At 45.3% G+C, this 23,605-nt stretch overlaps 1 protein-coding gene across 12 annotated transcripts in view; it reads right to left on the reverse strand.

Moving 5' to 3' along the window:
* Positions 1–392: 392 nt before the first annotated feature.
* Positions 393–23,605, reverse strand: part of ITPRID1 (ITPR interacting domain containing 1) — a 68,786-nt gene continuing 45,573 nt past the window's right edge. For 8 of the 12 annotated variants that reach the window (XM_084857935.1, XM_084857943.1, XM_084857936.1 and 5 more), the window contains 6 exons: positions 14,510–14,592; positions 12,032–13,489; positions 9,247–9,374; positions 8,581–8,692; positions 6,324–6,677; positions 393–4,698 (listed from right to left, as the gene is read on the reverse strand). In XM_084857935.1, coding sequence (XP_084714061.1) covers positions 4,642–4,698; positions 6,324–6,677; positions 8,581–8,692; positions 9,247–9,374; positions 12,032–13,489; positions 14,510–14,592 — 2,192 coding nt within the window. In that variant the 3' untranslated portion in view covers positions 393–4,641. The remainder of the gene's footprint in view (positions 4,699–6,323; positions 6,678–8,580; positions 8,693–9,246; positions 9,375–12,031; positions 13,490–14,509; positions 14,593–23,605) is intronic. The other 4 variants (XM_084857941.1, XM_084857940.1, XM_084857939.1 and 1 more) reach the window with 1 other exon arrangement.

Below are 23,605 nucleotides of genomic sequence, written 5' to 3' on the forward strand. Positions count from 1 at the left end.
GCTTACACGTTGAAGTTATTAGAAGAAGTAAATGCTCCCCTTCTAGGTAAGAGTGTATGCAGCTTTGAGCTTAAATACTCATCGTAGCCCAATTGGGTTTTCTTTTTTTAAAAAAGTAGATTACTTTAAGTACAGCATGAACACCTTTTATGATCTGCTTATCCTGGGGGCTGATATGTTAAGGGCACAATCCTATGCATGTCTAGACAGAAAAATTCCTATAACTCCCAATTCTGGGCATTGTAGGACTTTTTCCTGTCTCAACATGCATAGGATTGTGCCTTAAGGCAATGAAAGATACCGCCAGTGCTTTTGGTGGGGGCCTTGGTCTGGGTATTATGACCCAAGTCTTGTGCTCTTTCCCCCTAATTCTTTTATCCATATCTCTTCTTGTCGCTTTCCTAGATCTGTGTGGCCCTCCTTCTCCATGGCTTTTTGCTAGGGTTGCCACCTTTCTTCTTCTGGCAAGAGTCCCGTGCCTTCAAACAGCTGCATGACCAACAGGAGTTCAAGAGGTGATGCTTTTCTAGAATGGAAATGCAGTGATGGGGGAAAAGTGTCACCTGCTAAATTTAATTCAGATATGCAGCTACCAGTGGGGGGGAAATTGTTGGCAACCATATTATTTACACACTATCCTTAGTACTTTATTTGTGGTGGTGCAAATGATCACAGCTAGAAGCATGATATAAAAAAACAAAACCATGGTTATGGTACAACAGTCACACCATTCTTTTCTTCAGCCTGCATCAACCTGGCTAGGCCAGGAGCCACGGTAACCAAGCACCTCTGTACCAGAAGCTGGCTTCACACTCTTTATGAGGAGGCTGGCCTTCTCTGGCCTCCTCCTACTTTTACACTGAATGGTCTGTGAACTATTAGTGGGGTACATTTTGAAATGGTGGAAGGATTCAGACACCGGGCTTTTGCCCATCCCCACCCATTTCAGAGCACACTGTCCAGAGTCCAGCCTGATCCAAAATAGATCTGTAATTACTGCTGTCATGGCGTGCAGCATTCCCTGGCTGGAGATCCCCTTACTGTCTCCCCTACATCATGCAACTATCAGGGCAAAAGCAGATGGCACAAAGGGCCCCAGAGAATGCTGCAATAGGAACTGAAGTCCCAGCTCTGTGGCACATGCATGCCTGAGTGTTCAAGGGCTTGGGGAGAAATGAAGGGAAGGGGTTTAGTTCAGTGGTAGAACACCTGCTTTGTGTACAGAGGGTCCTAGGTTCAATCCACAGCATCTCCAGGTGGGGATGGAAAAACCCCTGCCTGAAACCTGGCAGTCAATACTGGGCTAGAAGGACCAATTGCCTACATCAGTATAAGACAGTTTCCTATGACCCTAAATGGTAATTGCATTCCCTGTATCTTTGGATGTTGCAGCAAGCATGCTCAGCAGCATCCAAGGAGACATGGGAAGTGTATTTCCCATAGTTCTCAATGTTGCCAACTTCAGTCTCTGCTATGGCACTCCCTAGAAGCCTTCCCCACTATTTGCAGAATTTGCATTATCTCCCCCCCCCCCGGCCATTTTCTCCCATCTGTCATTTAATGTTCTTTAGTGGTGATACACCAAAAACTAAATCCACACTGTATTTAGCCCATGACAGCATGTGAATATGTCTGGCTTGAGACAAAGAAGTTAAAGAAATGCTGGGTGGGGTTTTCTGATGGCTGCCATGGGCTGAATTACGTTCCTTGACTGATGTCAAAAGGTGCATCCCAATTCCATTAAAGGCTGAACAAATCCCAATGGACAGAGGACATGTTTGAGAAATGCTTGCTGGCTTGCTCTGGATGAAGTGTCACATCCAATGAAATGAAGGAGAACTTCCTCTCAGTTGCTCAGAGGCTTTCAGTGCTAAAATAATTCAGTTTTGCTAATAGGCAACCGAGGGAGCAGTCCAGTGGCCCTTAGACAGCGTCTGAGGGGCCATAGGATACTTTGGATTCCCAGCTCTGAGGCTTCTGACTTTGGAGGAGGGAATCGGAGCTCTGCCTCCCCCCCCTGCCCCCTCACAGCAGGTGCAGAAAGACCTGCATCAGCTGCTCTCCGCGGTTGGAAAAGCAATCTCAGAGAGGGGGAAAAGGGGGCATCTCAGTGGGTGGGAAGGGGAAGAGACTGGAGAGGCCAGGATACGAGCTATCCAGAGGCCTCCTCCAGCCTCCTCCTTCCCCCCTCAGAAATGCCTTTGCTAGATGGGCAAAAAAGCCCATCTAGTGAAAAATGCAGAGTGAGAGGATGGGGAGGTGCAGGTCGTCTCCGCTGCTCCTCCTGCCCTGCATAGGATGACCATAAGACTCTGAGTTTGGAGGTTTACAATCAACACAGTAGGATTGCACCCTTAATCCATTTACATAGGGCAAATGATACTATAGCTCCCCACCCCTCTAATAACATCGATTTCTATAGAGTTTAAGTAGGAATCAATTTATGGGAATGTATGTATGAAATAGGAATATATTTAGGCCTCTCACAGATAAAGAAGGAAAATGTTTCTCTTGGGCGTCTATCTTTTGTTAAAATATAGGATCAGTTAAACTTGATGCTAAACTCTGCATTTGACTTTAAGGCATAAGCTGTTATTTATTATGAGTGAAACTGACGACAAGGCATGTCTGCCTTAGCTCACATATTGATGTCCCCTTTTTGAGACTTTTACAGCCAAATCACCCCAATCCAGTGAAGATATCTAAATTGGCACAAAGTATTTTCTGCACAGGGACCTGTTTTCATGGGGGTGGGTACTGGTTGTGCAATAAGCTGATTCATGTGAGGATGGGGAAGAAAACTTACTTGGAGATCAGCGTCTTCAAGATCACAAGGGCTAGAAGCATTTATTAGCGAAAACCTAAATTCTGAAGTATAATGTTGTTGTATAATATTGTATAATGTAATTTGGAAGTATTATTTTACCAGTAACCAGAGATACCATTCACCCAGGCAGCACAGATCCTGGGAAGGAGGATGGGAGTGGGACACCTCCTCCCTAATTTCTGGCTCCATTCTGGAACTGAAGGGATGGGTGATACCTTAAATTAGAACAGGCTTAGGACAGGGGGGAGGCAACCCTGGAGTTCATCCGAAGTGGCACCCAGAACCTGTAGAACAATGAAATGTTGAACCAACTGGGAACAACAATCACAGTACTATCAAATTCAACTTGTATGTAACTGGAAAATTGCCAAGGAAGTCCAACACATTTGATTTCAAATTAGGAAACTTTTTTTTTTAATTAGTTAAGAGGAAGTTGAAAGGGAGATTCAAGATTTTGAGAAGGGAGAGCTGATATCAATTCTGAGCTAAAAACACAAAGAGTTTTGGGGAAATCGGCCAATTATTATCATCATTGTTAAATTGATTCCAAGGCCAGTAAACATCCCAAATTTTAAGAAATGCCCAATTCACACATTTGTCTCTAAAGAACCTGCACAACACATTCCTGAGGTAAAAACTAATTTTAATATTTCATGTAACCTCCACTAAGAGCCCGATTTTTGGTGCCACAGCTGGGAGAAGAGTTCTTGTCTTCGCTATTTTAAATTCCTACCAGCAGATGGTGCCTAATATCACAAAATCAGGTGATCAGAAAGGAGACACTTATTGGAGGAGGCCACACAATGGCTAATTCCCTTATTCCTAACACTAGGCCTATAAGTAACAGGATTAAGGAAAACCACAAAGTCTTCCACAACAAAACAGCAATTTAGATGGAACCTTCCATAAAGGTCATATCTTATGATGGCTTGTTCTGTCAGAATACACCTCTTGACTCTTGCCCATAATATCTCTGAAATACAAGCCTTCCCCAGGGCATTTTCAGGTATACTTCTTTTTGATATATTCTCTCATAAAAGTGATTTGAACACTCATCCAACAGTCATAAAAATATACACAAATGTGTTTGTGGGTTATTTTATTATCCCAAGCCATTTTCCAATGTGTCCTGGGGTGGTAAAATGCCTCACAACAAGAAATGTGTCTGCGGTATCAGAAGTAGGTCATAAACTCAAAATATTAGAAAAGTATCATAAACTGTCAAGGTAAAACTTTAGGTGAAACTTCATTATTACTAAAAACTAAAGTTGGTTGGTGTTGTGAGGTATTTTTTCTACCCCATAACATTTTACATTTCTGTCTCTGGTGAGGTAAATGTTCCCAAATGAAATCCCATGGTTTGTGTCAACCTACTAACACCTGCTTAAGCCTGTTTCCCTGGACCAGTTTTCTTTGGAAAATCTATGGGAAATTTTTATACCCCAGGTATGTTGCCTGGTTTGGGGGACATAAAAACACCCCAATGTCAAAATCTATAGATTCTGGGGATATTTTATGCCTCACATCTGGTTTGTTTCCAGAAGAAAAGCAGTAAGGGGTAGGAGGCTGAAATTTGGAGATACTATGCAGGTGACAGAAAACAATAATGTCGTGGGAGGATAATGTTGTAGGTCTATTTCTGTGTAAATTCTGCAATGAAAAGTGCATTTGGCCCTTTAGGCCACCCCATTTTAGCAGGGTTAACATTTATGGGGAAATATCATGTATATAAAAGAGCAGCTTAGATCTGATTCTGTCAGGTGCTTCAAAAATTCTCTTGTCGGAAAATATCACTGTAAAACAAATGCCATCAATCAGTCTCTTCCTTCTGTTGCATCATTACTGAAAGAATTTCGGAAAGATCTCTTCAGCTGATAAAAAGATAGAAATAAAAAGAGTCAGGAGTTGAGCAAACCTGGCCAGACTAATAGTTTAAAAATATACCATAGAATCATAGAATAGTAGGGTTGTCGAGTCCAAAGCTCCTGCTCAATGCAGGAATCCAAGTCAGAGCATCCCCGACAGGTGGCTGTCCAACCTTGTCTTGAATGCCTCCAGTATGGGAGAGCCCACTATCTCCCACTACCATACACACTGAACCCTGGGAAACTTCACGATGGGTAGATCGGTGAAGAAAGACGGCAATATTAATAAAAATGCAACTGACACTTCTGCTAAAGTTGGTAGTGTCTTTTAAGTCCTTTTGGGATAGCCTGGTTGGAGTGAAAGGCTCTACTAGGAATCCATAATGCTTTTAGGAAAACATAGTGCTGGGCAATTTCCTAGATTCTTAAGCGAAACCCCTCCCACCTCCCTGGGACTCCTCCCAATCAGAATGTCAGTGTGTGTGGGTGTACACTACAATTTACCAGATGGCCATTTATGTTGGGGGGAAAGGGTTTCATGCACTCCACTGGACCGTGTTGTACACCACTGCAAACCCCATATTTAGCTGGATTCACAGTGGCACACAAACAGTCAGATTCTCTAGGTGGCAATCACTTCACAAGAATGGCTCACAAGATGTTAGAAGCTACTGCATTAATACATTAAAAATGCCACCACATGTCTGAGGTTCATCTCTATTGGCTCACTGAGGACCATGACAAGCAAACAGAACAGCTTCATAGTTTACTGTCAAAGCAGAGTGAACTTTCATATAAGTAACTTGACCTTATTTTACACATTATGGGTACATCCTTTGTACTTCAGAGTCCAAACTGAGGGAAATAAAGTTCCACGCATCAGATCCTGTCACTGAAGTTGATCTAACACAGCAGGATTAGCACAAGGTGAACCATCCAAGTCGCACCTTTTCCCCACAGACTATAAGGTAAGATAGATAACCATACGTTCAATAAATGAACATTTGCCACCATTAAATGATGCCAAAGATTTGTCAGTGGAAGCAGCCACTTGAGGGTCATATCTTAGTTCACCAAGAATGCAGTCTTTGTGAACTAAGGATGACCTCTTCCTATGAATATGAAGAGCATTCAGCGCTAGGGCAACAAGACGTTAGCTGGCAGCTCAGTGTGCTAACTGCAGCACATTGCACATGGCAATGGCATGTTTGCAGCAAAGATGCTGTATTATTGTACTGCTCCAGGGCACAGATGGGCAACTGGTGGCTTGTGAGGTGGATCTGAACCCCAAAGCAATTTAGTCAGCCCCTGGCCTCCCTACCAAATTATATCCAAATATGGTAAAAGGGTTGTCCACAGTTTTACTCCTAAAGCAAGCTGAAATTATTTCAAGCTGTGATGAATAGAGATGTGACACACTTTCACGCTGCAGCTCTTTTTTGGATGTAAATGGTCAGGTCTGCACGACTGCCGCACCCTGAGCACCCTGCAGAGCTCTTCCTGCTATACAGCACCACTTCGTTAAAGAGTTTGACCACTTCCTCCTCCCCTTGCCCCCCACTAAAGATCAGAGAACCAGAAAACAGGAGTCCCATCCCTGCTCTAGGAACCAAATGGAAATTAATTCTTACGTTCTGTATGAAGGCCTTGAAATCTATTTTTGGCTGAGAAGGACCTTTGATTTCTTTTTTACTGGTGTGAAGTTCCTTGGGGTCGGATGCAGGACTGGTCTTGCCTGATGCTAAAGCTGAAGCCTGAAGCTGAGTTTGTCTGAGTAAGGAGGCCGAGGGGCTGGATGGGACTGTCACACTCCTACTGGGAGGCCTGCGGTGGATATCCTTTGAACACCCGGCTCTGGCAATGGAAGCCGCAGCGGCAGCATCTGGAGGAGCGCGTCCATTCCTAGCCCCTCTTTCTTCCCTCCAGTCAGAAATTCCAAGTTCTGAGCACAGATGAGACTGTTCACCTAACAGTTGATCCAGCTGCTGCAAAGAGAAGGGAGAGGTGCTCTGTTGCAATGAACACACGTATTAAAGGAACTAAAAGATGGGTTGAGTCAGCAGTCTACATACAATACACTGTAATGCTGTGGGGCTCCTGCCTGCCTTTTAGAAATACCTGCCACCTTGTTAAAACTGGGCATAATACCACCATCAAATGCTAATCACGTTTACTCAGTTTCAGAGCCTTCCTGCCTGCTGTTTGATGATGGTTACAGAAGTGCTATGCTAAATTTTTAGACATTTCCATTTTTTGTCCCCAGATTTGTATATTTGAGGAGGAAGAACCTTTTGTCAAGCAGCTGAGCGAATTACATGAAGATTATTTCCCACTTTTTCTCCATGTCATGGGGCACCAGTGACGAATTTTGTGTACAAAAGCCACAAAGTCTGCAAAGGTTTGGGGGCTTCAGAGAACTCTGCTTGAACTTGTCTGTCCCAGCTCAGGAAACCACCTGACCCGACTGAGCTAAACTTCAGCTGAGCTCCCTTATCTACTCTCCATAAATCCTCTGCCCAGCCAATGTGATGAGTAGAAGTCTTGATTAGTCCTGCCTCTATTCACATAGGCTTGGGGAGAGCTTACAGAAAATGCTGCCTTAAAAGGTCCACCGCCTCAGCCAGGGCCAGCCCAAGACATGCTGCCGCCTCCTATTCCATGTACCAAAAAGCAAACTGGACTGGTAGTTGAATCTTTCTTCTGACACACCTGAAGGCAGCAGGCTAGCTTAGGGGGCGCAGGCAGGCCACATAGCCCACAGCTCTCTCCTCTACCACCTTGCTGTCACCTTCCAGCATCTGCTGCCTGTGGCAGATGTCTCACTCTGCCTGATGATAGGGCCAGCCCTGGCCTCAGCTTTACGTCAGCCAGGTTGTGTAGCTTTCCCAAGCTTGGACACTCAGGCTGGGGACTGTTCAGCCCCCTGGTTCCCAAAGTTCAGAGGCAGCACAGTTCCTGGGAACCTTAAACCAACCTTCTGGAGCTTCTGTATCATTCTTTCCAGTATCCAGGACTTGGATGAAAAGGAGATAAATTTTCAAGGAGTCATACAAAAGCACACCAAGCCAGGGGTACGTTTTGGCCATAATGAAAGCAACCCTCAAACTAGGGTTTCCAAACTTGCAGTAGTTTGCAGTAGTTACCTTCCACAATTCTCACAGGCTGACATATATGCTCTCACCTGCTCTCTTCAATCAGGTTATCTGGCCAGCTGTTCGATGGTCTCTTTCTTCACCTCAGGGAAGGATGTCTGTTCAGAAGCCCTATGGTGGCAGTCCAAGAGGGAGGGGCCATCTCAGCAGGAACTGAATGGTGAGCTGCTCACCAAGCTGTTCTATTTTTCCTTTGGGAGTTTCTCATATCGTTCAGCCGCTTTGGATTTGAACTATCCTGTTTCCACTGTGCAATCCTGCTCCTGGCTGTTCTATACCAGCTGTTATGCTGAAGGATAACTGGCCTAGCTTTTGACCTGTGACAGGCATCCTGGATATTGCTTCTGGGAAGCCTTCTGACCTTTCCTGGGCAAGACTAGCCATGTCCTGGCCTACTCTGATAGCTGCAACATCTATGATGTTGCACCTGTCATTTACTTCTGTCACGTTTTTATATAAATCCCCATTGCCCTCCTGCAACAGTCTTTAATGAGGTCTAGATGATCGTTAATACCTTGCCTGACCAAATTGCATCTAGGTTACATGGACTCAAGTTTTTTTTTAGGACAACAGGCCTATGAATTGTATTAAAAAAAACCTCTAGTGCAGATGCTGAAATACTCTGGCTACAGTTCTGGCTGTAGTAATTTGCTGAAGCCCCCCAAGGGTCTTCAGAGGTAGCCCCATGCAGAGCACAATGCCATTCATCACAAGGCTGTCTGCTCACAGAACGTACCATTAGAATTCCTTCCCTAACCTGGTGGGCACGATCCTGCAGCTGGCATTCCAGTTCAGCAACCTCTTGACGAACAGCTTGCCGCAAGTCCTGCAATTGTCTTCTTTCCTCTCTATGGTAGATAACAGAGTGGCAAGGAAGAAGAGAGAAATGCAACCTTCAGTGAAGCTTCTAGATCCCTTAATATCATCAAAATTGTATTTCATAGTTAAAGACAATTGTGTTCAACACTAATGAAATTTGCTTATTTAAGAGCTGGTCACAATTCATTTCCTGTACTTGGGAGCACTATGGATCAATAAACTTGAATTGGGGCTGGGACAGGCTATCCTAGTAAATTACTGTGTTCTTAGTTAATGTTAACTCTTGCATTCAGAACTCTTGCATTGCCTCACCCCACCCAAATGGTATGGTAGATGGTGCAAACCTGTAGGGTTAGTTGCAGCAGGTCTGTCCGAAGACAAGTGGGAAAGGGGATAGAACAAACCCTGTGTACCATTTATGCCACTGACATAATTGTTCTGCTTAGAGATCATTCTGTTCCGAATGCTGACATTCAAATGTTATATATATTTTTATGTATAGTTTTTGTCGTGCACATTATGGTGTGACAAATGCTATGTTGTGCTATGGACTGTCAGCTGCTTGTATATGCGATGCCATTACCGTCCTTCAATTGACATGGTGCTGGAAAAGAGAGCCTCTTGCTCTGTCAGGTGGTGTTCAATCTCATCCAACCGTTCTCGAAACTTTTGGCATGAATCTTTCATAACTTCAATTTCATGGACTGTGCACTAAAGATCAAGATCAAGAAGAGGCAACAGTTCACTGTGTATTCGTACCTCTTAAAGGTAGGCAGACAGATTTGTTGAGACGTTCCCACCCAAGAAGCTGCACATCCTTGGGCAGAATCAACTTGAGGACCTCCAAGTACTAATGAGAGTCTATTGAAACCTATGGCTATGCATGCATACATACATGCATAAACACACACACACACGTCTGCACACATACATGTAACCATTTATAAACCCAATAGTCATGCGGTCCCACATGAGAAATGGGAAAGGGCCATAACCCAGTGGTGGAGCATATGCATCACATGTAGAAGATCCCAAGTTCAATCTCTGGCACTTCCAGGTAGGGCTAGGAAAGAAATCCTGCCTGAAACCCTGGGGAGCAGCTGCCAGTCAGTGTTGATAATACCGGCCTAGATGGTCCAATGGTCTGATCTCAGTATAAGGCAGCTTTTTATGTTCCTGAGACAAGATCCTTGGAAGGGAAGGGTGCCTGACTTCATGGACTCAACAAAAAGGCTGTGAGCCTGGTCTTCCAGGTTCCCCTGGCATTTCCCATACATCTCCTCTTCTATGCTCCTCTGGTTATCAACATCTCTCTCTCTTCCTTGCCATTCACTCCCCTACTGGGAGGGCAAGAGAGGACTGTCTTTCTCCATTCTACTTCCCTGTTACATCTGTCCAGGATACTCTGATAAGGGAGAGGATCCAGAGACCACAGGTTCACATCTCTAAGCCAGGAACATACATAAACAAGAATCAACTTGAGGACCTCAAGTTCTGTTTCTGGTTTGATTTTCGTACTTGTCAGCCATGCAAGCAAATGGCACAGGACACCGGAGAGAAAAAAGAGTGAGAAAGTAAACCATGTGATTAAATCTGGCTTGTTTGTTTGGCTCCAGTTACAGATCTTGGCACAGTGGAGTGTTGTCAAGCCACTGCAATGCTTACTGAGAAAAAAAGCATATTGCTGCTTTTATATGGAAAAGTATAGTGGGGCCTTGTAACTTGAAAGAGCTTTTTGGTTGGGTTGTGAGTGATTTATGAAACACTGCCATCTTGTGGACATTTACAAGTGTCAGGGCATGGTCAGAAAAATCATGCACCGTGTTGTGAATGTCTCAATGTTGTGAAACCCATTTTCTTCCCATTGATAATTACGTTGTTCACACTGGAACCTCCTCGGCTGGGTTTCAAATACAAAGAAATCACTGTAGGCCAGATATGTAAGCCCTCCTTGAAACATAGCCCCATGTGGTCTGAAATATGAAGGAGGCAACAGTGGAAACATACCCTGTACATTGGGCTCCTTTCTTTCTTCATGGAAAGTACATATTTTATGGAAATATATTCATGGAAATATGTTCTTTCTTCATGGAAACTTAACATATTTTATGTGAAAACCAAATATATCTCAAGTTACGGGTAACACACAGGCCCAATGCAGATGACAGTTTCGTGTTCCCTGACTGCATGGAAACGGGATCAGGACCACTTTTAGGGATGGCCAGATGCCTCCCAGCTGGGGTCCTCCGGGCACCTGCCCAGATGCTGGCACAGCTCGTGCACCCACAGACCCGTGCCCAAGCTCCCCCGTACAGGCTTAACTGGGCCATTTACGCCTGTAATCTTACATATATCGGCCATTCATGGTGCCATTTTGCATAAGATCAAATGCACACATTTTCGTGATTGCCATTTTCTTTTGCAAAATGGCGATCGCAGAGCTTGCTGGACGGGCCCGGGGTGAGTGTGGGTGGCTCAGTGAGCACACAGGGAGCACGAGTGGTGCAGGGGGCTCAGTGGGTGCGGCTCTGGACAGCAGATGGGGGGGAGTCCGCTGGATTCCTGGTCCCAGTCGGGCACCCATGCCATCCCTAAATCCACTGGCTTTACCACCCACCTCTGTGTGTTCAGCCAAAACTCTGAACAGAACCGATGTGTGTACAACTTGTATGCATATAATATATACTTTGCATACATTGTGCACAAGCTTGGAAACCACCGAATGATAGATATCAAATAAAGCCAGTGGGGCTAGGGGAATGGGGCATGCCCATCTGTGGAACCCCAGAGGGCTGGCTTGGAACCCCAGGTGGACCAGATTTGTCCCCCATGCCTGAGGTTCTACACCCCTGATGTAGATTCTGTGCAAAGGTTTGGCCAAACTTACAGAGGCTGGGGGGAAGCCCAGTGGGTGCGATCCTAGTTCCACCTCCACACATTCAGTGTATGTGGAACCATTGTCTGAACAGAGCCACAAACATTTTAGGCTGGCCAGCTTTTGATTAAAAAAAAAAAAAAGACTGCTCTCCACCTCTAGGAGAAATCTCAGAAGGCAGAGCAAGGTCATGTGAAGCCAGATCAGAAGACCCTCCAGTTAAAAGAATCAGGTAGAAAACAATGTTCAAGAGCTCTTCCTGAAACCCTAGAGAGGGGCTGCCGGTCACAGTGGGCAATACTGGGCTATATAGACAAATAGTCTGACCTGAGGCAGGCCAGACTATTTTTTCTTAACTAATCTGGGGTTCACGGATGTTTTGGACCCCTTCCCCCGTCTCAGTTGTTCGACAGAACAGTTTTACTAGTCAGCCTAGTTAGGGCTCATGACCAGTTAGCACCCCTAATCATAGTTCATTAAGAAATAGACTCACAGCAGAAATATTTCTCATTGCTGTGTCCTGCAGCAGCTTGAGCGTTTTCAGAAGCTGCAGCTCCGTAGTGGTGCGAGATGAGCAACTTGCCATGGGATGCTCGCACGGCGGAGCGAAGGGGAAAGACCACATCAAACAGCAGTGACGGGAGCTCAAAGCGCAGCAATGACCTCTGTGCTGGCCACACCGGGCATTAAAAGGTTCATGGCAGCGAGATCTGTATTTTCCATAAAGTCCTGTATCTAGAGAGGCAGACTTCACAAGATGGCCATGCCCATGAAATGAAGGGAGTCGATGAAACAGGGGGAGCGCGTCTTTCTTTCTTTGGCTCCTGTCGGTTTGAATAGAAGCTTCCCTCACTTGCTTATCTTCCCTCTTGGATGCGCCCTGTGCTGATGCAACTAGAGACTCATCCTTGGAGCACTGGGACACCTTGGATGTGAAATCCATAGACTGACCTTTTGCCGCAGTTTCACCCAATGAGATGCTGTGCATATTTGACATCAGTCTTGAAGGCATCTGGACAGTGACAGATTTCAAAGGAGTAGTATTCAATTCAAAGCTGAGAACACACCCATCTTTGTCCAATTCGGTGCTTGTGGGTAATATATCCAAGGATCTAATTTCTTCCTTTTTAAAGCAGTAAGGGGAATGGCTAGGGTCTTGAAGAGAGCGTCTTGAAATAACATTGATCTCTGGCTGTGCAACAATGATGTCACGCTCCATTTTGGAGGCTCTAGTTATATCCAAAGGTCTAAGCGCACCATCTAAATCCACATCCTGACAATCACTGGTGACATCTGAAACTGGAATGGGGGAGTCCAATTTTCCTGAAACCTTCATGTCATACAACTTTCCTTCCACACACACTACAATACCTCCCAGATTGTCTTCTTTACATACATCTCTAATCTTCTCTTCTTCAGTCACAGGTTCTTCACATCCTTTTCTATCTTCAGCAATTTGGCCATCACTAAGTCCATTGAGAATTATGCAACTTTCCTTTGCAGGAGCAGAACCTACAGCTTGGTGCATTTCACTACAGTCCCAAAGGACATTACTTTCTGGAGGGCTAATATCAACCCAGTTCATATTGTCAGCACGACAGCATGAAATACAGTCTTGTATACAACTATCTTCTTTCTCCAACTGTCCTCCTCTTCCTTGCATCTCCTCCTCATCCATCTCAGCACTTTCAGACTGACCACTGAAAGTCTCATACAGATCATCTTCTTTGTTTATGGAATAGAAGACTTCTTCTCCCTGAAAAGTGTGTTCCCTGCTCAGGCTGGTCAACGATACACCATTGTGACCATCTGCTGTTGATGTGTTGGCAACAGGCCCCTCTGTATGGGGCTGAAGATCCTGGCTAGTCAGAGCTGAATCTTTCCTGTGTCGCCGAAATGCTTGGCAATCATGAGGGCTGCCGAGTCTCACGTTTCCAGGCAGAGACAAGCCCTGAAAGAAAGAAAAAAGACTGCATCAACATTAATATCGGTTGGCTCCAGAGCAAGTTCAGACTGAGAAAAAACAATGTTATTTCACAGGGAACTCAGTTCAATGAATTTGGCTACAATCCTGTACCCACTTACCCTGAAGTAAGCCTCACTGAACTCTATTGTGCTTACTTCTGAGAAGACATGTACAGGATTGTGCTGTTTTCTGGATCCAACCCATTGTTTTCAGCATAATTACTTCATTCAGTATTTCTCTATCCTTTTAACAATTAATTCAGTGGAACAGTGATGATAGTCTTTCACTATACACACATAGCAGAAATAACATATATGTATGGGACTGACTTCAGAATAAAGATGCATAGGACTGGGCTGCACAATCATACCAAGGTAGCCCAGAATGGACCATTCTCATTGGAAACCTGACTGGTTCCCTAGAAAAGCCCCTTGAGGGGATGTGATAAGGCCTCTAGAGCAGCTTTCCCCAACCGGGTGTCCTCCAGACGTTTTGGACTTCAATTCCCAACAGCAGCCAACATCACCAATGGTCAGGAATGCTGGGATTTGTAGTCAAAACCATCTGGAGGGCATCATATTGGGGAAGGTTACTCTAGAGTTTTGGTAGACAGGGAGTTGCAGTTGATGCACACAGCGGCATTGAGTGGGGATCAGGGGAGATGAACGTGGCCAACTCCCACACATTTGAAATTTGGGGTTAGGGCTTCCAGGCCACAAGGGATAACTTCCAGGCAGGCTTTTAAATCCTGGCACTTATTTGTGTTGGAAAATAACCCCTGAAAATTCTGGGAAGCGGGACATGATATTTAGCAATGACATCCAATACTAGATTTAGAATGAAGTCTAGTATAGACCCATCTCATGATCAGCAGAATTGCCCCCTTCCAAACCCAACACTCAATCCAACACAAACTTCCAAACCCCTTCCAAACCCTTCCAAACCCAACACTCTAAAAACACTCAATGGTTTTTCATTGGTTTCAGCTTCTCACTCCCTACTCACCTGTGGCGGCAAGGGCTCCAAAGGATCTTCGAGAAATCCACTGCTGTCAGACTGGCAACTGCTTGTTCTTGTCACTATTGTGTCTATAGTTAGAAAGATGAAGGTGGGAAGAACACTAATTGAAAATGAAAACTTAAGAGTTATATTTCTGATGGTTTCAGCACATGCTGCTCATGACAGTCAAGAGATGGGAGGGGGGAGTCTTATTTTCCTGTTCTGCACAATGTTTGTAGTTCTAAAGTTATCATAGGTATCTCCAGGGAGAGCCACCAAGACTCTGTCCCTGAAGCCATATAATAGGGGTCAGTAATGTGTCTGATGTGTCTCCAGATGCTGATGGACTGCACCTCCCATTATCTCTCACCAGCACAGCCAGTGGTGAGGGATGAAAGAAGACACAGTCCAAAAACATCTGGGGGGGCATATATTCCCCATTCCTGCCATATAGGATATGAGGACCACCAACCCAAGGAAGCAGAGATAGTAGGGGTGTACATACATTGCACAACATGCACCATGCCTCTTCCCCATGCCCAACTTGAGAAAAAGCCTATGTGAGTACAAATTGTAAGTGCATAGGTTCTGTCCAAGCAATCAGGGACATGATCAAAAAGCATGGCTCTTGATCATGCATGCAATGCCTCTGACCATAAAGGTGGTATGCATGTACATGTAGGCCCTTTCAGAAGTTGCGCTGAATGTGTGTGGGCCACGGGCAGGGTCAGCAGGCATTTATTATTACAGGAGTGGCATGGCAGCTGCTTTCCATGGGTTCAGTCATCTGTTGGGAACAACAGGTTGGTGGTGGGCAGGGCCACCCATGGCTGGGGCCAGAGACAGAAGTGGGTGGGGCCACCCCCCCGCTCTCGGCCACCTCCTTTTCTCTCTCCCTCTCTGTCAAGCAGGCTGCCGGAGGAAGAAAAGGCCTCTCTTGCCAGAGGACTAAGTGAATCAATCCCAGAGGACTTCTGAATTTTGGCCAAGGGCCCTATGAAATTAAGCCGAGGGCTGCTGGCCGCCTACCCCTAGTTTAAAGGCTGACCATCACATGGGTGGGGCCAACTATCCAGAGGTCCTCCTTATCTCCTGGTCAGGCATGGTGAGTGCATGGTAAGGACCTGTGCAATTTGTCCCTCTGCAGGAGGGGGTTGCCCTTACAGTATTACAGCAGGGTCATGAGATGAACATTTTTTGGACATCTGACAGAGGACAGTCCTCTTTTGAAGGTGTCCTCTATCTGGTGGGCTGTCCAAGTCTGGTTTGAAGATAAAGAACTATCAGAAGGGAGAGCAGAGGCCTTGAAATTGCCCATCAACAGTTAGCACCTGGACAGCAAACTGAGGAGGTACACAGGTGCCCTAGTCAGTCTTCCCAACTACGGTGAGATGTCTGGTATTTATATTTAAATAAGAGTAAGTATTTCTAAAGTTACTCCTATACTTCTACATTTGCATGTTGTTGTTCTTCAGTCATGTCTGACTCTTCGTGACCCCATGGACCATAGCACGCCAGGCCTTCCTGTCCTGCGCTCTCTCCCAGAGTGTGCTCAAGTCCATATTCATTGCATCGGTGATGCTATCTAGCCATCTCATCCTCTGCCGTCCCCTTCTCCTTTTGCCTTCAATCTTTCCCAGCATCAGGGTCTTTTCCAGGGAGTTTTCTCTTCGCATTAAGTGGCCAAAATATTTCAGCTTCAGCTTCAGTATCTGTCCTTCCAATGAGCACTCAGGGTTGATTTCCTTTAGGATTGACTGATCTGACCTCCTTGCAGTCCAGGGGACTCGTAAGAGTCTTCTCCAGCACCACAGTTCGAAAGCATCAATTCTTCAGCGCTCAGCCTTCCTTATAGTCCAGCTCTCACAGCCATACATTGCTACTGGGAAAACCATAGCTTTGATTATGTCGGCAAGGTGATGTCTCTGCTTCTTACTATGCTGTCTAGGTTTGCCGTAGCTTTCCTCCCAAGGAGCAAGCGTCTTTTAATTTCATGACTACAGTCACCGTCTGCGGTGATCTTGGAGCCCAAGAAAATAAAATCTGTCACTGCTTCCATTTCTTCCCCTTCTATATGCCAGGAAGTGATGGGGCCAGATGCCATGATCTTCATTTTTTTAATGTTGAGTTTCAAACCAGCTTTTGCACTCTCCTCTTTCACCCTCAACAAGAGGCTCTTTACATCCTCTTCGCTTTCTGCCATTAGGGTGGTAATGTCTGCGTATCTGAGGTTGTTGATAATTCTCCCGGCAATCTTAATTCCGACCTGTGATTCATCCAATCCGGTGTTTCTCATGATGTACTCTGCATATAAATTAAATAAGCAGGGCGACAATATACAGCCTTGTCGTACTCCTTTCCCAATTTTGAACCAATCAGTTGTTCCATGTCTGGTTCTTACTGTTGCTTCTTGACCCTCGTACAGGTTTCTCAGGAGACAGGTAAGGTGGTCTGGTACTCCCATCTCTTTCAGAATTTGCCACAGTTTGTTATGATCCACACAATCAAAGGCTTTAGCGTAGTCCATGAAGCAGAAATAGATGTTTTTCTGGAATTCTCTTGCTTTCTCCATGATCCAGCGAACGTTGGCGATCTCTAGTTCCTCTGCCTCTTTGAAACCCCGCTTGTACTTCTGGTAGTTCTCAGTTCACATGCTGCTGAAGCCTAGCTTGTAGGATTTTTAGCATAACCTTGCTGGCATGTGAAATGAGCGCAATTGTACGGTAGTTTGAACACTCTTTGGCATTGCCCGTTTTTGGAATTGGAATGTAAACTGACCTTTTCCAGTCCTGTGGCCACTGCTGAGTGTTCCAAATTTGTTGGCATATTGAGAGCAGCACTTTAACAGCATCATCTTTTAGGATCTTAAATAGCTCAGCTGGAATACTGTCATCTCCGCTAGCTTTGTTGTTACTAATGCTTCCTAAGGCCCACTTGACTTCACTCTCGAGGATGTCCGGCTCAAGTTCAGTGAGCGCACTATCATGGCTATCAGGGACATTCAGATGCTTCCTGTATAGTTCTTCTGTGTATTCTTTCCATCTCTTCTTAATCTCATCTGCTTCTGTTAGGTCCCGGCCTTCTTTGTCCTTTATCATGCCCGTCTTTGCACAAAACATTCCCTTGAGATCTCTGATTTTCCAGAAAAGATCTCTAGTCTTTCCCATTTTATTGTTTTCCTCGATTTCTTTGCACTGTTCATTTAAGAAGGCCTTCTTGTCTCTCCTTGCTATTCTCTGGAACTCTGCATTCAGTTGGATATCTCTTCCCCTTTCTCCCTTGCTTTTCACTTCCCTCTTTCCTCAGCTACTTGTATAGGGATGTACGAAACACTTACCTGGTTTCGTCCAGGGACATCCGCAGTGGGGGGGAAGCACTCCATCCCTCCCCCCAAAATCCTCGACGGGGGGGAGGCGATCCGTTCCTCCCCCCAGAATCCTGCCCGGCCACGCCGCGGAGCCGCTGGCCAGGCCAACCTGCAGCAGGGCCTCCAGCCGCTGCCAGGCTGCTGCAGACGCAAATGGCATCCTGAGTAGGGGACGCCATTTGCGTCCCTATGGTAGTCCGTGATAGGCTATGTAAATATTTACGTAGCCTATCACGGCTAAAGCGGGGACGCAAATGGCGTCCTGAGTAGGGGGCGTCCTGAGTAGGGGATGCAAATGGCGTAGGGGACGCCATTTGCATCCCCGCTTTAGCTGTGATAGGCTACGTAAATATTTACGTAGCCTATCACGGGCTACCATAGGGACGCAAATGGCATCCCCTATCACAGGCTACCATAGGGATGCAAATGGCATCCCCTACTCAGGACGCCATTTGCATCCGCAGCAGTCCAGCAGCAGCTGGAGCCGCCGCCGCCATCGCTGGAGCCACCGCTGGAGCCGCAGCCACAGCCGGAGCCACCGCCAGGTAGGCTCCGTTCTGGGGGACTTTCGCGGGGTGGTGGGGCGGGTTGCTCCTTTCTGCCACAGATTCCGGGGGGCCGAATTCACTGGAATTCGGCCCCCCTGGGATCCGTGGTGGAATTCTCTAACATCCCTACTTGTAAAGCCTCATCAGACAGCTACTTTGCTTTCTTGCATTTCTTTTTCTTTGGGATGGATTTAGTTGCTGCTCCTGAACAATATTACGGACCTCTGTCCATAGTTCCTCAGGCACTCTGTCTATCAGGTCTAATCCCTTAAATCTATTCCTCACCTCCACTGTATATTCATCAGGGATATGATTTAGGTCATACCTGAACGGTTTAGTGGTTTTCCCGACGTTCTTCAATTTAAGCCGAAATTTTGCAAGAAGCAGCTGATGATCTGAGCCACAGTCAGCTCCAGGTCTTGTTTTTACTGACTGTATGGAGCTTCTCCATCTTTGGCTGCAAAGGACATAATCAATCTGATTTCGATATTGACCATCTGGTGATGTCCATGTGTAGAGTCGCCTCTTGTGCTGTTGGAAAAGAGTGTTTGCTATGATCAGCGTGTTCTCTTGGCAGAACTCTATTAGCCTTTGTCCTGCTTCATTTTGTACACCAAGGCCATGCTTGCCTGTTATCCCGGTGATTTCTTGACTTGCTACTTTAGCATTCCAGTCCCCTATGATGAAGAGGACATCTTTTTTTGGTGTTAGTTCTAGAAGGTGTTGTAGGTCTTCATAGAACCGATCAACCTCAGCTTCTTCGGCCTCAGTGAATGGGGCATAGACTTGAATTACTGTGATGTTGAATGGTTTGCCTTGGATTCGTACTGAGATCATTCTGTCATTTTTGAGATTGTACCCAAGTACTGCTTTTCCCACCCTTTTCTTGACTATGAGTGCTACTCCATTTCTTCTAAGGGATTCTTGCCCACAGTAGTAGATATAATGGTCACCTGAATTAAATTCGCCCATGCTTGTCCATTTTAGTTCGCTGATTCCCAAGATGTCGATGTTCAGTCTCGCCATCTCATGTTTGACCACCTCTAGCTTACCTTGATTTATTGATCTTACATTCCAGGTTCCTAAACAATATTGTTCTTTACAGCATCGGACTTTCTTTTCGCCACCAGACACATCCACAGCTGAGTGTCCTTTTGGCTTTGGCCCAGCCGCTTCACTCTTTCTGGCGCTACTTGGAAATTCCCTCTGCTCTTCCCCAGTAGTATACTGGACACCTTCCGACCTGAGGGGCTCATCTTCCGGCGTCATCTCTTTTAGCCTTGTGATACGGTCCATGAGGTTTTCTTTGCAAGAATACTGGAGTGGGTTGCCATTTCCTTCTCCAGTGGACCACATTTTGTCAGAACTCTCCGCCATGACCTGTCCATCTTGAGTAGCCCTGCACAGCATAGCTTATAGCTTCACTGAGTTATGAAAGCCCCTTTGCCACAACAAGGCAGTGATCCATGAAGGGGCTACATTTGCATATGGTGATGCATAAGTGGCCAACCTACCAATCCCAAAGGGAGTAGAGAAATTAACTTTAGTAAAAAGCATTAAGCAAGGTATTAAGCAAGTTTTTCATTGCAGAATATTAAGGCTGCAATCATACACATTTACTTGGGAGTAAGTCTACTTGAATTCAATGCGACTTACTTCTGAGTAGACATGCCTATGATTGCACCGCACACTGAACTGCATGGGGACTTGGGGCAGATCTACACTAGGCAGCATCACTGCGCAGCTAAATTTTACTCACGCATTTGGAACTCGTAGGCACATTGTAGGAAATAACATGTGGTACATGAGTTCTTTTTTGTGTGCAACTGCATGCCATACTTGGAGCCACACGGTATCAGTTATGTGAGAAACATGTGGCGATAGCTCGGTCATGTGTGAGGGTCCTCCTCCCTAGTGCCATGAGATGCATTGCCACATCTACCTGCAGAGGACTGTACTTGCACGGGTTTTTCCTAACATAGTTCTGTGCGCGCGCAGCTGAGCAGCAGCAGAGCTGTGAAGCAGCAAGTGCAGGTGAAAAAAATAGATGTGGGGGGAGGGAAATGTTTGCTGCCACTGCAACATGACATGGAGGACACTGGACTTCCTCCTTACAGAATGCCCCAGAGTTAATTGTGCTCACCCTGCCCACTGCTAGCCACTCCCAGCTGGAAAAGTTACAATACTACCAAGGCAGCACACACTTGAATATGCGCCAGAAGAAACCCACAAGAAGATTTAAAAAAAAACTGTGATAAAATCAGTCTCAAGAAATCTGGAATACAATGGAAGAAATAGCGTAAGAATAGTGGGTTGAAGATTGCATTCTGTGCTGCGCAAGTAAGTCAGGCATTACAGTGACGAAATAAACCGCTCATGTCGATCCCCCATTGTTCTCCTTTCCCTCTCGCTGCCTCATCACAAATTCATCTTCCTGGTAGAAAATTGCTCCAGTTATTCAGATGCAAAACTGTATCTTAAATGGAACAAGTTCCCCAGACCGGAGAAGGGGCAAGAGGGGGGCAAGAAGAGAGAGATCTGGGGTCTCATTTTTAGCCCTTTTCATGTAATGCTGGAAGTTTAACTGCTAAAATATTTCCTTAAGCGGAGCAACAGCATATTCCAGAAAGGTCTATCTCAACAGAAATTCTGTGTCACAGGGAAGCTATGAAACTAGACAACCACGCACACACCAAACTAAGGAAATCAAGCAACACGGAACAGCACAAAATTATGGCCAGCAGGTGGCAGCAGCAGACAAACCTCCAAAGTAGAACCACCACGCACAGCACAGGAACAGCTCCATGAGCAGAATGCTTTTCTTGGAGGTTCTCAGAGGTTCTTGGAGGCTCTAGCCCCTGTTTTAGTACTTTGTTGTTCAAGTTGGTCATAAAAGTAGCAATGGAACAGAAATTTTCAAAAGACGAAGGCTGCAATCCATGCACACTTATTTACCCAGCAGTAAGCAAGTAGGACCTACTTCTGAGTAGGTCTTCTCCACTATGGTGAGGTGCATTACATTTCTATTTAAATCATAATCGTTATTTTTAAATTTGCATCTAAGCATATAGATTAGGATAAGTAAATTTTATACAGATCTGCCTTTTGTGGTGATGTATTTCCTCTTTTCTGGCAATGCAGAAGCGGCCACCCAACTCCCATGCCTGCAATTCACTTTGAAAATGTCGTTCACTGCTATTGCGTGAATGGCATTGTATCTAGTTTGGCCCCAAGAGCTTTCCCAGATGATCCGTCTATGGCCAACTACTATGAAATCATTCATTTGTTGCACAGGATTCAGGCATCTTACTGCAAGGTAGCACTTTGTTGCAGATACATATTATCCACCAACCCTCACCCCCACCCCCTGTGAACTATAATATCTTGTCCATCGGAAAATGGGATTTGGCCCCCAGACAGTGTGTCAATTATTGTAAGTGCTATCCAGAATGTTACTGTGCAAATGTAACAGACACCTATTGAATACTCCCTGAGATATCAGTGGTGACAAGCAACACAACATTCATCCTGTCTGTCCATGGAACAAGGGATAGGGCAGAAATTCTTGAGGTTCACATTTAATGTGAATTTGTCTAGTGTTGTACTTCAAAACAATATGGACTGATGTTAACCAATGTAGATTTTGTATTTTAGAAGAGGAAGCCCACTTTAGAAGGATAATGGTATATTGTTTTGCTGCTGATAAAAAAAATTGTCAGTCTCAGAGTAAGAGTGAGGTTAATAACAGCAGTGCAATACACCAGACCACCTTAACAATGGCCTTTCATCTCCCCCCACCCTCCAGGAAATGATACATCTTTGCCAAGTTCTCACAATGTCCTTCCTTCCCAGTTGTTCATATTATCTTCATCTTACTAACTGGCTTTAGTCCAATTTCTAATCCCTGCCAAACAGTGAAAAAGCCGGCTGACATCTGTGTCGAGCTCTAATGAAATGAGGCACAAAGCTATGAGTGTCAGAAGTATAGAGATGATGCAACAGACGTTGGACGAAAATGGTGTTGGAAGAACTGAGTGTTGGGGAATTCCACAACTGAAAGGTCTTTCAGGGAGAAGAATCACTGAAGGCTCTCTACTGTCAATGGAGGAAAATACAAGGAAAGGCATACAGCAGTGCACACTTTAAAATTACCAGCCAGGGATGTTTGGCCTTTGTCGTGGAGACCATTAGGCAATAAAATGTGCTCTAATTTCACTGCTGCATTTAGTGGGAAACACAGAGCCAGTTCATGGGTTACTTTTGCCAGCTCTCTTGCACATATGGAAGTGCTGTGCCAGAAAACTGGGCTGTAGCCCAGTGGTAGAGTACATGCTTTCCCTGCAAAGATCCCAGGTTCAATCCCCAGCATTTCCAGATACAGCTGGGAAATATTCCTGCCTGAAACCCTGGAAAGCAGCTGCCAGTCAGTTTAGTCACTGCTGAGCTGGATGGATCCATGGACTGACTCGGTACTTCCTAAGCAAAGGCTCCAGGCCCCCATTTCTGCTGGGTTTGGTAGGGATGGACAAACCTCTCTGTTGCTTTTTCTCTCACTTCCACACTTTCACAACTTGATTCCATCCTATTTCCACATCAATTTGTGAACTTAACAGAAATGTATTTTTAAAAGGTTTGGCCGAAAACATACAATATTTTTCTGTGTGCATTTCTTCAAATGTACACATCTGTGTGCAATTTTTCCTAATGTGTGTGTATTTTTGGCAAGTAATTCCCCCTAATATATGCATTTTGAACCACCAGGTCCCCTAATGAACACATTTGTGGATGCAGTTTCCCCCAGTGTACATATTTTTGCATGTGTTTTTAAGATCCAAAACAGCACTGCAAAATTCTCAAAAGTGTGAAAGGTGAAAGCTAACAGCATTCCAGGTCACAGATTAGTTTGGGAAGTGCAGACCTGGTCAGTTCTTACCAAACTGTGAACTGACCCAAACTCACTCCCATCCCTAAGGCTTGAAGCCATGGCAGAGAGAAAAGGAGCTGAAAGGGTAGTTATAAGAGAAGGGTTAAGAACCCATCCTTTCCAGTGATACACTTCTGAAATGCAGACACTCATCATGACAGTCCCCATAGCCACGCCCCCAAGTAGAGGCAAAAAATGCAGGCAGCTGTGTTGATCCATATCAACAAACCATTTCTAGTATCCATGGAGTCTCTCCATGCAAG

This window comes from Heloderma suspectum, chromosome 5, assembly GCF_057233095.1.
Source record: "Heloderma suspectum isolate Gila_16-S chromosome 5, 16-S_ref, whole genome shotgun sequence".
NCBI lineage: Eukaryota > Metazoa > Chordata > Lepidosauria > Squamata > Helodermatidae > Heloderma > Heloderma suspectum.